A 15,790-nucleotide genomic window follows, 5' to 3' on the forward strand; every position below is an offset into this window, starting at 1 on the left:
TTTAGCAATTCCCTCATCAACAGCTATCAATTTTGTTCCCAATTCTTTGCAAATAAAAAAAAGTGCTTCTATAAATATTTTAAGACATATGGAGCCTTCCATTTTTGTCAATGATTTCTTTGAGGCATATACTCAGCAGTAGAATCTTTGGGTCAAAGGTTTAGCCACTTTATTTACATAATTCCAATTTGCTTTCCAAAATGGCTGTACTTATTCGCAACTCCATCAACAATGGAATAGTGTACCTATCTTCCTACAACCCAACATTGACTATTCCAATTTTCTGTCATATTTGTCAAACTGCTAAGTATAAAGTAAAACCTGGGGATTATTTTGATTTTTATTTCATTTATTAGTACCAATTTGTAGTATTATTTAATATTGTTGTTAACAGTTTGTAATTCTTCACTTGGGAGCTGTCTGTTTACATCCTTTGTCCACTTCTCTACAGGGGAATAGCTTTTGGTCTTAATATATTTGTTAGTTGTTTATATATTGTAGAGACCAAATTTTTGTCAGAGATTTGATCCAAAGATCCCAGACAACTGCCTCCCTTCTGATTATTTTTGTTTGTGCAGAAGCTCTTCAATTTCATGTAATCAAAACTATCAATTTTATTTTTTGCTAATTGTCCATTGTTTGGTTAAGAATGTATCCCCTAACCATACCTTTAAAGGTATATGATCTGCTTCTCTTTGAATTTTTTAATGGCATATTCAGTTAATTTTAAGATCATGTATCCATTTTTAATTTGTGGAATTTTTTTTTCATTATTTCCCTGGATATTCTAAGAACTTTTGTGCTTCCAAATGAATTTCATTACTATTTTATCTAGCTCTATAAAGTATCCCTTTAGTAGTATGACTGATATAGTATTAAAACTATAACTTTAATAGTATTATAATTTTTATCACAAAGCAAAGCTCAGCCATGAGCGCTAAATATTTATCCAGCTATTTAAGTTGTTCTTTATTTCTTTAAGAAGCATTTTGTAATTGAAACTATGCAATTATCAAGTGCCTTTTATTCCCAAATATCTTATAGAATTTATTTTGCCTCTTGGATTTGTTATTATATAAAAATGCTATTGATTTGTATTGGCTTATTTTGCAGCCTGCAACTGTGCTGAAGCTATTTTCTCAAGTTGTTAATTTGACAGTTCTCCAGGACATTTTAAGTAAACCATCATGTCATCAGCAAACAGGGATAGTTCTGTCACCTCTTTGCCTATTTAAACCTTATCTCATCTTATTACTACTTCTAGGATCATTAAAAACTATTTAAAATAGCAGTGACTAGAGGAGGTATCCTTGTTTTTACTCTCAATAAGAGCAGGTTTCTAGTGTATCCCAACTGTATATAATCTTAATTTTTTGGTAGTAGTTAGTGCTTATATTAATTTTTTTAAAAGAGTCCTCTATGTCTATATTTTGTAAGGTTTTTAGCATTAGTGAACATTTTACTTTGTCAAAGATTTTTCTACATCTGAATCCTAGTAATTATGGTTTCAATGCTTTGTTTTTAATATATTATGTTGATTACTGAACCATCTTTGCATCCCTAGTATAAATCCAACCTAGTCACAGTGAATGATTTCTTAGACAAATTATTAGTCTATTTGCCAAGATTTTATTTTCAAAAAACTTTAAATCAATATTCATTAATGATATTAGTCTATTATACTCCTTTTTTTGCTTTATCTTTCCCTGATTTAGGTATTACACCTACATTTATCTTATACAATGGGTTTGGTAGGGTGCTTGCTTGTTCAGTTTTTGAGAATGGTTTGTGCAGTATAGGTATTAATTATGCTTTAAAAGTTTGATTCTCCTGTAAATTCATCAGGAACCAGAAATTTCTTCCCCTCCCAGACTGGTAGTTCTATTTCCTTTTCAGAGTTAGGGTTATTTAAGATCTCTATTTAGTCTTTTGTTAGTTTGGGTATATAATCCTCTATTTCCTTTATATTCTCAGTTTTGCTCACATATAATTATTCATAATAGGTTTGGATAATTCTTTTATTTCTTCTGGTTGTATTGTGATTTCATCTTGTTTATTTTTTATTTTATTGATACAATTTTCTGCTCTCCCTTTAATCAAACTGTTAGTTTTTTCAAAGGACTGGCTTTTAGTTTTGTTCCTCAGGTACACAGTCTTTATGGTTTCCCAATTTATATTTTTCTCCTGATTTTCAAGATTTCGTCTTTTGTACTTATTCTATGAAATTCCATTTTTTAAAAATTCACATTTAGTTAATTTAGCTTATCTTTTTTACTTTGTTAATACAGGCTTTTAGAGATGATTTTTTCTTCTGAAACTGCTTTAGCTGTATCTCAGAAACTCTGGCACACTGTCTCATTATTATCATTGTCTTTCACATGATTACTGTTTCTATCATTCATTTTTTAATCCATTCCATTTAGAATTTATTTCATTAAGTTTCAATTTAGGCCTATGTCTTTTGTCCATGTTCCCTGAATTTATTACTATTTTATTGTGTTTTGATCTGTAAAGAATGGGTATTTCTGCCTTTTTTTACATTTATTTTCAATTTCTCAGTGCTGAATACATGGTCAATTTTTGTAAAAGCTCCACACGGTGCTCATAAATATGTATATTCTTTAGTAATACCTTTTTTCATTATAAGAATATAAGCCATTACCCAATTGATAAATGGTCAAAGGATATGAACAGGCAGTTCTCAGACGAAGAAATTAAAGCCATCTATAGTCACATGAAAAAATGCTCTAAATCGCTATTGATTAGAGAAATGCAAATCAAAACAGCTCTGAGGTACCACATCACACCTATCAGATTGGCCAACATGACAAAACAGGAAAATGATAAATGTTGGAGAAGATGTGGGAGAATTGGAACACTAATGCATTGTTGGTGGAGTTGTGAAATGATCCAACCATTTTGGAGAACAATTTGGAACTGCGCCCAAAGGGCTATAAAAATGTGTACACCCTTTGACCCAGCAATAGCACTTTTAGGGCTATATCCCAAAGAGATCATACAAAAGGGAAGAGGAACCATACGTACAAAAATATTCACAGCAGCTCTTTTTGTGGTGGCAAAGAATTGGAAATTGAGAGGATGCCCATTAACTGGGGTATGGCTGGGCAAGTTGTGGTATATGAATGTGATGGAATACTATTGTGCTATAAGAAATGATGAGCAGGCAGACTTCACAAAAACCTGGAAAGACTTGTATGGTCTGATGCTGAGTGAAGTGAGCAGAACCAAGAGAACGTTGTATACAATAACAGCCCCATTGTGTGATGACTAATAATAATAAACTTAACTCTTCCCAGCAATACAAGGATCTAAGACATCTCCAGAGGCCTCGTGATGGAAAATGCTATCCATATCCAAAGAAAGAACTATGGAAGTTGAATTGCTATTTTTTTCTCTTCTGTTGAGTTTTGTTTCCTCTTTCTGATGGTTCCTCCTATTGGTTTTAATTTTCACTTACAACATCACTAATGTGAAAATATGTTTAATAGGAATGTAAATGTATAACCTATATCAGATTGTGCGCCATCTTGGGGAGGGTGGTGGGGAGGAAGGGGGAGAAAAATTTTAAACTCAAAAGCATATGGAAGTGATTATTGATAAATTAAAATAAATTGAAAAAAGAAAAAAAAAAGTAATACCTTTTTCAATAGTCTGGGTGCATCTATATCCAGTTTACAGCGTCGTTCAATGACATGAATAGCCCCATCATCACTCTTATATTCATTCACAGTGTCGCTGTGTACAAACATTGGAATCAGAGGACACGTAGGAAATCTCCTTTCATAGGCCTACAAAAGGAGAAAGGAGAAAAGGAACTAATAAAAAAATGAAATTCGGTAAAATATAATAGAAACTCAATAAGTGTCAAAATTAACTCCAGAAATCTGTCAACAGCATTACATATGTATATATTCATTTCAGTCTTTATAATTAAAATTTTCATTAAAGAAAAAACCATATATAATTATTCATGGATTCCTTTGGCATCCTAGTGAAGCCAATGATCCCCTTCTCAGAATAACCTTTTGAATGCATAAAATAAATAGGATTACAAAGGAAACCAATTATATTGAAATACTTATCAAAATAGTTCTAAAAACAAATCCATGGACCACAACTTAAGAATTTCTATTCTGGAACTTTTTAACTATTAAAAAAAAAAACCCACAATGTTTTATTGGATACCTTTTGTCCTTACACCTACCCCCTTCTGGATTGAAAATCTGGATTTCTGGATTCCCCTTCTTCTGAGGGGAAAAAAAAAAATATTTAAGCAGAACCATCAGGCTTAGTTGCAGTGTTTGAGATCAGATTTCATTATCTCTTTTCCAGGAATTTCACTGCTTTTTCCATTACTCATAATGTAACTTCTTTGTACAGCTCTATTAATTTACATTGTTGGAGTCGTGTATATTATTTTCTTGGTTCTGTTACTTTATTCTGTATCAGTTTATGTAGATCTTAATGTTCCTTTTAATTCTGCATATTCCTCATTTCTAACTGCATTATTAATATGTCATAGCTTTTTTAAGCCATTTGCCAATCAATGGGCACCTACTTTGTTTCTTTCCTACTATAAAAGTGTTGTTCTGGGGACGGCTAGGTGAAGCAGTGGAGAGAGCACTGGCCCTGGAGTCAGGAGGATCTGAGTTCAAATCTGATCAGACACTTGACACTTACTAGCTGTGTGACCCTGGGCAAGTCACTTAACCCCACTGCCTAGCCAAAAAAAAAAAGTGTTGTTCTAAATATTTTTGTACATATTGTACCACTGTTTCTGACTTTGACCTCCTTGAGGACATAATCCCATTAGTCAGGAGGCTGCTAGGTCAAAGGATAGAGGGTTTAATAGCTTTTCTGAATTGTTGTTCAGTTGTTCAGTCATGTCCAACTCTTTGTGACCCCATGGACCACAACACGCCAACACTTTCTATAGAGTTTTCTGGGCAAAACTATTGGAGTGGTTTCCCATCTCCTTCAACTCATTTTACAGATGAAAAAACTAAGGCACGAGGCAAACAGGGTTAAGTGACTTGCCCTGGGTCACACAGCTAGTAAGTGTCTGAGGCCAGGTTTGCACTCAGGTCTTCCTGACTCAAGGCCCAGTATTCTATTCACTAAGCTGCCTCCAAGGAAAACAGAGGTTAAGTGACTTGTCCACAGTCATACAACTAGTAAGTGTCTGAAACCATATCTGAACTTGGGTCCAGGCCCAGTGCTCTACCTACTGAGCGACCCAGCTGCATAGTTAAACAAAACTAGAATGTTTGAACCACTTCACAATTCTACTGTCAATGCATCAGTGTGCCTGTCTTCCCATAGCTCTTCTACAGGACTTATTATTCCCTTTACCTTCTTCTTACTATTAGTTACTTGGAGTATGTTCCTGTGTAATGATTTAATAGTTTGCTAATTTGGGGGGAATGGCTCTCGGTGATACACACACACACACACACACATTTGATTCCCTGAATATTTCAGATGACTTCAATCTTATGACAATGATATTTTATGCAAATATCACTCCATATTCTATATTTTCTTTTCTAAATTGTTTACATTTATTTCACTAACATAAAAGCACTTAATGTTATGCAGTCAAAATTATATTTTTGTCTTTTAATATCTCCTCTATCCTTTAGTTAAGAATTCTCTCATGAAAGGAATGGCTAAATAAAGTGTTGTACAGAAAGTTAATGGAATATTACCGTAAGAAATGATGTATGTAATGAATATAGCACAGAAAGATCCACATGAACTGATGCCGAGTGAAATAAGCAGAAACAAAAAAACCAATATACACAATGACACCAATAATGTAAGTGTAATCTCAAAAAAAAAAAAATGAATGTAACAAAATTATAAAGATCAAATATGACATGAAGAGATGAAAGGATAATCCAAACCCTCCCCAAACAGGTAGGAGGTCCACAGGTGTTATACATTGCACATGTTTATGTTTTCAGACTTTTTCAATGTATTGATCAGTTGTGATGATTTTTTTCCTCCTTTTTTTGTCTTTAAAATATACTAATTGTTATAGGGGATGACTCTCTGCGAAGAGGTAGGGAAGGATACTGGGGATAACTGGAGACAATTATGATGCAAAAAAAAAAAAAGACAACAATAAAAATTTATTTTTAGAAAAAGAATTTTCCCATGGAGCATCAACAGCTCCTACTTCCTGTCTCCTAATCTGGCTCCCAGACTTCGTGGACCATCCTGCACTTCCAGGCTGTAGAGCAGACCATCTGAGAAGACTTGAAGCATACAGTAATAACCCTTACAATGAAACTGGGCACTAGGGACTGAAAGTGAACCACCTAAAATCACCTGCCTCCCTCAAAGAACCTCTCCCCATCCATCAACACTTTGCCTAGAGTCATTCCTCAATGCATTATTATACACTCTTGCTTCTCTTTTATTCTCCTCATCCCAGTAATACTGACTCTCCTGCTGCTCCTGCTGCTGAACAAACCTACTCCCTCATTCCTATCCAGCTCAATCTTGTCCCTCTCACCTCCCACTCCACATCTCCACATCCAGAACTTGAAGTGTATCCAGTATAAGAGTATGCATTATATATGATCCTTTTAGACATAAAATCAATTGTGGAAAATTTGTTGTAATCTTTCACTTCTATTTTGTATTATTCTCATTCCATTTAACCTATCAGATGTCTCAGGAGCAGAACTAAAACTTTTGGGTCTTACAACAATTGAGATTTGTCACTAAAAGTAAACCCATGTTTTGTGTAATTATGTGGATAATTATATGTACTTCTACCTATGATCCTACTCCCACTCTTCCTTCAAAAGAGATGGGGTTTTTTTAGCCTGTAATTCAGGAACTTGATAATAGTTCTTAACCAGACTTTAAAGCATATGTAATTTTGACATATTAAAAGCTGAGATTTTGTAGTGAAGAAAACCACATTTTAGTAAAGTTGTCAGCTTAAAATTTAATGGTTATAATGCTTCATTCTACTAGGCAGATCCATTTAAAAAGTAGCACCACTTAAGGAAGTGTAGCTTAAAACTGAACTGTGTGTGATCAGATCCAAAATTAGTCAACTAAATACACCAGGCTCCTTATTGATAGGATTATTAGTCATTTGCTAGGAGACAGCAGTGATATTAAGGTCCCAGACCTTAATATAATTAGTTCCTAATGTTTGTAAATAGTGACATATACTCCAAAAAACAGTTTTAAAACGAAAATAAATAAGGTTCCAAATATCTGCAGAACATTGCAGAAGAACTGGAATTGCTTTCAGTCTACTATCTATTTCTATAAGATCTTGTTTAAAGATTTGTTATCAAATTTTTTTAAAAAAAGTGTGTTTAGTGCTAAACACTGTACCAGGGGCTGGGGAGGAATTGGGGGGGAGGGAATACAAAGTAGTATAGGACAGTCTTAAGGAGTTCAGAGTCTACTTGGGAAGACAAAACAAAAATTTTTGAAAGTTGTATAGCAATAAAAGAGCTAAAAAGTTCAAGATAACAGAAGATTAAGTTCTTTCACAATCTAGAATATGATTAATTTTGAAAATATGGGAGAGTACAAAGATTTAGAGTGTGAGGACCTAGTTTCAAATCCTTGTTCTTCTGACAAATACTACCTGTGTGACAAACTGACTCCGTTTTCTCATATAGAAAACAAAGGGGACTGGACTTCCTTTTCAGATCTAAATCTATTATCCTCTGAAATGAAAAAGATTACATGAAATCATATATACTCTGTCATATGAAGTTGAAATTTATAGAAGGTGGGTATTGTGGGGTGACGGTGGGGAATTCCAGGTAGATAAGAGAATAGGATTCAATTAAATGCAAACAAAAATTCATCTAAAAGCCTACTAAAGAGAAGACACTGTTTGTGCTAGATGCTGGAGATACAAAGACAAAAATGAAAGAATCCTTGCCCTCAAGGAACTTAAATTCTACTGGAAGGATACAACATATATTCAGATAAATGCATAAGAATCTGAGGAAGGACATAGCACTAACAAATGTGAGGTTTAACAGAGATTTATCTTGGCTCCAGGAATTTTCTCTGGCAGTGCCCCAAGCCTGGAATGTTCTTCTTCTACATCTCCAACTACTTGCTTCACTGTTTGGTTTGGTTTTGTTTTTTAAAGTCCCAACTATAACCCCATCTTCTACAGGAAGCCTTTCCCAATCCTTCTTAATTCTAGTGCCTTCCCTCTTTTAGTTACTTCCCATTTATTCTGTATATAGCTTGTCTGTACACATCTGTTTGTTTGTCTCTCCCGTGAGATTGTGAGCTCCTTGAGCATAAGGACCATGTTTTGCTTCTTTTTGCATTTCCAGCACTTAGCACAATTCCTCACAATAACCTTGAGTGACTAACTTCAAGATGAAATGTCATCTGAGCTGAACCATGAAGGAAGACAAGGTTTCTAAAGTGGATGAGGAGGGGGGTGTATTCCAGAAATGGGAAAATTGTACGAAGGTTCAAAGGTGGGAGAAAGAATGGCCAGTTAAGAAGAGCTAACTAGTAATCTAGCTTAGCTGAAATGTAGAGGCAAAAGGAGGAATAATAAGGCCATTAAAGTTCACTAAAGTCTGTGGACCCTTTCCCAAACCATTTTGAACCCCCAAGACCTGAGAAAGGCTTAAAACCTGGATTGGCCAATCAGGAGAGACATTTTGGACCACTCTGAGCTTAACCTACCATAATGCTTTACATTTCTGGCATAACAGACATACTTTGCTTTACCCTCTGAGGGAGCAACTGTGTCAGCAACTGCAAAGCCAAATGAAGCTAACCAGGCACATTCTTCTGTTTGTGACTATACCAAGGACAAGGTGCCTTGACAGAAACACTATCTTGAATAATAGGACCTTTCTTATCTTGGTATTCTATAGACACATGTTATATTATATTATGTCATGTTAATGATAGAACAAACACAGACAGCCTGGATCTATAATTTCAATTGACACCTTGACATTTTCCTATCTTATAGTATTTACAATATACCCACTTAAGAAATTCCTTTCTCATATTATGGTTAACACATATGGAGACTATAATTTTGGCTGACATAGGCATCTGAGACAGAAAGGGAGGGAAAGGTGAGAGGGAATTGCTCTGAAAATATAAAATCCCCTTTGTCTGTTCATCCTGGGGTTCACTGTCTACAATGAACTCCCACGCATATCTCTATATACACATTCTGCAAGCTTTGAGAGAAAGAAATATACACATGCAGCCTAATTTTGTTTGTCTTTCTAAGAAAGAACTCAGTAATGTCTGACAAGCCAGAGCTGGGAAGAACTAAAAATGCTAGGTTAGGGCAGAGTGGATGGGTGGGTAAGAGGGTTGTATTTGATCCTAAAAGCAATAGGAAATCATGGAAGGTTTTTGATCAAAGGCAAAAATGGTAAAGTTTGTACTTGAAAAAGACGGCATTGGCAGGCATTTTTACTTAACTGTATTCCTTTGTTTTAAGGACTTAGTAAAAGATCATTGACTGAGTTTCTTCCTTTTTTTTTTTTTTTGGTAAGGCAATTGGAATTAAGTGACTTGTCCAGAGTCACACAGTTAGTGAGTGTTATGTGTCTGAGGCCAGATTTGAATCAGGTCCTCCTGAATCCGGGGCTGGTGCGTAATCAATCCACTGAGCCACCTAACTGCCCCTGACTGAGTTTCTTCTTACTGCCTTACTTGTCCTATCACAATTTATCACATGGCAGTTCACATTACACAATCACTAGCAGTAGCTCACGTTTTTTTTTTTTTTTTTTAGGGGAGAAAATGATCCTTTTTTTTTCTTCTTCAAACAGGAAAAAATATGTTGAGACTGTTTGTAGTTCTCCCTTTAAGAAAAGAGTTTAAGAGCTATATTAGAGTCTGGATTTTATATTGTTTATAACTCTAACATAACTGTCTTTATTTGTCTTAGTTAACTTGAAGAAAGGCCATTTTCTATGGCATTCAATGTAAATGGTAACTATACAGTCAAATAATTATGTGCAATCATTTATTATTATAAATTTTATCTTATTTTATAAATTATATATTAGATAAAATACATAAATTATTACATTATTATAAATTTTATTATTTTAGTATTAGAAGTGACCCTTGGAGATTAAATGTAAAAATACTCATATCCCTGGAGGTTAAGTATAAAAGTACATTCAAATCCCCTGTCTACTTTTATGTTCAAGTATCCAAAGTTGTTTATTTGAAATATCTGATGGAGGCAAGGGTATGGGGGGAGGCAGGGAAGAAAGACTAAATTATCTTGGTTCAGATTATTCAGCAGCTCCAGACCTGGAGTCAGGAAGATCTGAGTTCACTTATGACCTCAGACACTAGCTATATGACCCTGGGCAAGTCACTGTTTTCTAATCTGTAAAATAATAATAGCACCTACCTCCCAGTATTATTGTGAGCATAAAATGAAGTAATACTTACAAAGTTCTTTACAAACCCTAAAGCACTATTTAAACGTTAGCTAGTATTACTATTCTCATTCATAAAGCAATAGTACATTCAGTCGACTGAGAAACAATTTATGTACTTCAAATTATGTACTATTTTGAATAGGTCAGATTAATGGAGCTTTACTGTAATTTATACTAGGCCTGTACAATCTGCGGCCTACAGGGTACTTACGGCAGCCAAAGGATGTTGGGCAGCCCCGAAAAATGTAGGGGAAAACATCTTTTGAATGTAGAGGAAAAAAAAGGCCATAAGCAATCGCAGGCTGCAAGTTGCACAGGCCTGATTTATACCATAAGACCTGAAGTCTCATGAAAAAAATCTAAGCAATTTATTTAAGTTTAAGAAAGAATGCAAAACATTTGGCATGCAAATGTGGCATGCATTTTCTCTTTAATAGTCAAAGTATGATAATGCAAAACAAATATTTTAATGCTAAAGGCACCTCCAGAATAACTGTTTCCAAACTAACGCAAAACAGGCCGTAAATATTCTAATATTATAACAAGTGTTTTAATTCCTTTTCCAATTTAATCACAAAAAAGGAATTATCAAACATATGAACTAAATGCTATATTTAAATCAGTTAACTTACTCAGTCACCCATCTTCTATTTAACTAGTGCACAAAGGAGCTGTTTGATCTTCCTTTTCATTTGTAAGAACTAATAAGAGATATTCATTAGTCAAGATTTTGATATCCCAAAGGTCATTTTCCCCAAAGATTAAGAAAATCACACACATGTTCTTTGTCTCTCCCAAATCCAAGATTAAATTACTAAGAACACTTCAAAGTAAAAAACTAATTTAATACTCTTTCCAAGAATTTTTCGTAGATCTGCTAAAAAGATAATTAGCCAAACAAAACATAGTTCAATTTATTTAAAGAAAGCTTCTATAACTATCAAGTGAAGGATATCTAACAGCATTATTTTAAAAAATAAAGCAAACTAATCGAACTTAAAAAGTTTGTGTTTTAAAACTTCTCTAAAATGTGACTAAAAGATATTTTGGAAGGCAAATAGACAATACATGTGTAGTTCACATATCATGCACTGAAATGTAGTAGTTATCTTAGTATTTCATGTATTCCATTATCAGGAAAACTTTATTACATTCTTTTTAATCACAACAAAGTCAAGATTCATCAGAGTTTATGAACTACAGTTTTTATTGTAACCACTATCATCAGAACATCTAACTGCTTTGATAACAGTTATAATGTGGAATGTTAAATTAACAACACCAGGAGAGTAACAAGACATTGTAGAGAGCCCTCATCTCTTAATTAGAAATATAAGCTCAAGTTCCATTTTTGATACAAACTGGCTATGTAACTCTGGGCAAGTAACTAATTCCTCAGTATTCTAGGCAACTCTCTTGGTAGAGACCATTTCCTTAGCAGGAGCTTCCTATACCAAATGAAATCTTAAGAATGAATCAAGGGGCAGCTAGGTGGCACAGTGCATAGAGCACCAGCCCTGGATTCAGGTGGACCTGAATTCAAAACCGGCCTCAGACACCTAACACGTACTAATTGTGTGACCCTGGGCAAGCCACTTAACCCCACTGCCTAGCCAAAAAACAAAACAAAACAAAACAAAAAAAGAACAAATCAAAAAAATTTCCCAAACTAAATGAAAAAACAAACAAACAAACAAACAAACAAAACATTGCAAAAGAGAAAGGGAGCAAGCAGTGGTAAGAAAACAAATATAGAATCCTAACCCTAGTGTCTTCAAGGGTTAGAGAGACAAAGGGTCTGGAGATGGTTTTGTTCTGTTTTGATGGCTATAAGAAACGAAAGAAAAATGAAGGAAAAGGGAACCTGCTAGAGAAGAAAGAGGGTAGAACCTACTGCCTCAAATAATTGAGGTGTATGAGAAGACATAAAACATGGAAGCTGAGGTGGTGGGGAATGGGCTTATCTCAAAGATTACTGGAAATCTCACTTTTAAGTGAACAGTTAAAAGGAAGGTTGAACTGTTCATTCCTGAACACATATTCTCCCTGGGAACAGAGTAAAGGTTTTCTTCTCTTGAAGAAAACAGACCTGGAGAGAAATCAGGAATAAGAAAAACAATTCCAACTTCAGAGAACAGATTATGAAGAGTGATCTAAAAGGAAAGAAAGTCAAAAAAAAAAGAGCCTGTGATCTCCCTCTGCCTGAGGGGAAGAGGACAACAGAACAGAAATAGAGATAGCTTCAGTTATAGAATGCTAGTGTTGAGTACACTACACTTTCAATAACTTGTTCTCTTTGGAAAGAGAAGGACAAAACTTAGGATAGAAAGTAAAGAAATACACAATCAACAATCACAACCATGAATGTAAATGGAATACTCATAAAATGGATGAAGATATCAGAAGTGATAAGATAGCAGAATCCCACAATACTAAGTTCACAAGAAAAGCACTTGAACCATAGAGATTCAGAGTAAAGGTAAGGTGGAACTTCAGGTGAATTAAGAAAAGCTGGGTTAGCAATCGTGATCAACAAGGAAACTCTATCATGCTTAAAGAAACTATAAACAATGAATGGATCAGAATAACCAAAGAAAAGTCATCTGATTTACAGGAAAAAAATAGATAGTAAAAATTATACAGACGTAACAAAAAAAAAAGCATAGATAGGCCAAATCTAACAAAATCTAACACGAAAGATAAACAATAAAGAAGTTGACACCCTAAATGTAATTTTAGAAAAGTTAGATATGATAAATCCCTGACAATTACTGAATGGGAACAATAACAACAACAACAAAAAAATACATATTTCTTGGCAGTGCATGGTGCTATTGTAAAAACTGTCTATATATTAGAACATAAAAACCTTACAAGCAAATGTGGAAAATCCCAAGACAACAAAAATTATATCCAATAGAGAGCTATAGTAGCAAGAATTAAAATTTAAATGAGACTAAATAATCTACTCCTAAAAGAATTGATGGATCAAGAATAAATAATAAAAACCATAAGTAATATAATCAAAGAAAATGTCAGGAATGTGAGACAACGTTTCCAAACTTCTGGGGGCAGAGCCAAAGCAGCCTTTAGGGTTTCCCCCAATTCTATACCTCTAAACACTTTCATCAACAAAAGAGAAAACAGATCAGTGAATTTTGGTATACCACCAAAAGGAAGAAAGTAACAAGAGTTTATTAAGCACCTACTCAGTAGGGATTCCTGGGTCACAGGAGCAATAAGATAGAGGACTAGATATTTTCTCTGATCCCCATGATCTCTCAAACCTATCCAAAACAAATTATAAAGCAACTTCAGCTGTCTCCATGGTCTAGGCTATCCAGAACCTAAAAGAAGGTTAAAAAAAATGAATTCAATTATCCTGAGCTCACTCAACACTGCTCCCCTGACTTCTTACATCGCAAGCTGTACTAGAAGAACCAAGGATACAACCCAAGGATAAAACACCGCCACCCCATACCCATGCCATACCCCATATCCCTTCCCTCTTCCCAGGTAACCCCTTCCCTCTTCCCAGGTAACCCCCTCCCTTTCCAGTGCCATGGAAACTCCACCAGGCTACAAAAATTTGTTCTATCTACAACAAATAGCCTCAGAAGCAAAAGCCAACCTGAAGCCACAACCCAACAGCAATAGCACAACAAAGCTCCGGGCCAAAGAACTAAGGAATAGAGGAAGCTGGAATGGACACCAGACCAGGACACCAACATCTTGTGTGAAGTTGGGGGTTGTATTGTGCAGCACTCTACCAGCACTGACCACCCAAAAGTCAGTTGGGGCAAAGACCTAGGCTTATGAACCCTTTATGAACTGCTTAGCATGGGAGGAGGCTAAGACTGTTTGAGGCCCAACCACTAAGGAAACCAAACAGAAGAAAGCAGTCAGAAGTGAGTGACAGGGAAAATAAGGTGGGGAAAAGGGCTGAAATTACCAAAGATTTCTGTAAGAAGAAAATTCAAAGAACTTGAACAGATGAATCAACGGGAAAAATAGTAACAACAGAAGGAAATACAGCTTCCATATCTAAAAAAAAGACTTCAGGCATCTACGAATAAATATTGCAAAACAAAGGAAAACAATACAACACATGATGACTTGATAAAAGGATCTTGTAGAATTTGAGGAGAACATGGAACCATAACATGCTGTTCCTGAGCAGTTCTACAGAGAAATGAGGATTATGCGAGCAGAATTTATGACCTACAGAACAAAAATAACAGGAAGAATAAGAACAATGGAATTTATAATGACAAGCCTCACCAAAGAAACAAAAGAGAACAATAGATTGAGAATGTAAATACACAGACGTGAAAGACAACCTAGAAGAAAAGAAGCAAAAGACAGTTATGTTGAAAGAAAATATGCTTACTAGGCAAGCGAAACATATTTATCTTAAAGACAGGATGGCAGAGACAACCTAAGGATCATAAAACACAACAGGACAAAAACTTTAACACCATAGCGTAAAAAATAATAGAAGAGAATTGCCCAGAACTTCTAAACGCAGAAAGTAAAATTTCAATGAATTCAGATTGCCTCCAGTAAAAAGCAAAACCAAAAAAAATACCAAACCAAACAAAAACCACCCAAGGCTATAGACTCCAAGATACATAGTGTTTGATTTAATAATTCAATTCAGAAAGAACAAGTTCTGCAAGCAATCTCAGGACAAAGACCTGATCACATGCAAATAACACAAGACTATTCTGCACGTACTCAGTGCCAAGTAATGTACTAAGTAAGGGCTTTACAAATATTATTTCATTTGATCCTCACAACAATCCTGGAAGGTAACTGTTATTATTATCCCCCCCTTTACAGTTGAGGAAACTGAAGCAAACAGAGTTTTAAGTGACTTGTTAGTCAGTGTTTGAAGCCTAATTTGAACTCAACTCTTCCACTTCAGAATTTAATGACTCTAGAAAAATAAACCAAATAATCCCATCGAAACATCAAAATAGAAATTCAGAAAATGAAGGAATTAACAAAACTGAAAGCAATATTGGTAAACTGATTTGAATTTGAATTGATAAATAAAACTAAGCTGTTTTTAATGACTACATTAACAAATTAACTAACCTGATATTAAAACGGAAAACCAAATTGTCAGCACGAAAAAAAGAATGCACAACAAATGAAGATGAAATAATTATTTAAAACTATATTCCTCCATTCCATGCCAATTGATAAGTTCAATGACATGGTTAAATATTTAAAGAAATGTAAATATCAAGACTTACAGAACAAGAAAGTAAAGATTTAAATAACCCATTTTAAAAAATGATCAAACAAGCCATAAATCAACTCTC

The 15,790-nt window shown here is 34.6% G+C and overlaps 1 protein-coding gene across 1 annotated transcript in view; it reads right to left on the minus strand.

The window, feature by feature from the left end:
- The window catches only part of SEC14L1 (SEC14 like lipid binding 1), an 83,695-nt gene that overhangs the window by 34,668 nt on the left and 33,237 nt on the right, over positions 1-15,790 (minus strand). Inside the window, exon 3 of the mRNA XM_027850128.1 lies at positions 3,660-3,809. Within this exon, the coding sequence (XP_027705929.1) occupies positions 3,660-3,809 (150 nt within the window). The remainder of the gene's footprint in view (positions 1-3,659; positions 3,810-15,790) is intronic.

This window comes from Vombatus ursinus, unplaced genomic scaffold (assembly GCF_900497805.2).
Source record: "Vombatus ursinus unplaced genomic scaffold, bare-nosed wombat genome assembly UNPS02008996.1, whole genome shotgun sequence".
NCBI classification, from domain to species: domain Eukaryota; kingdom Metazoa; phylum Chordata; class Mammalia; order Diprotodontia; family Vombatidae; genus Vombatus; species Vombatus ursinus.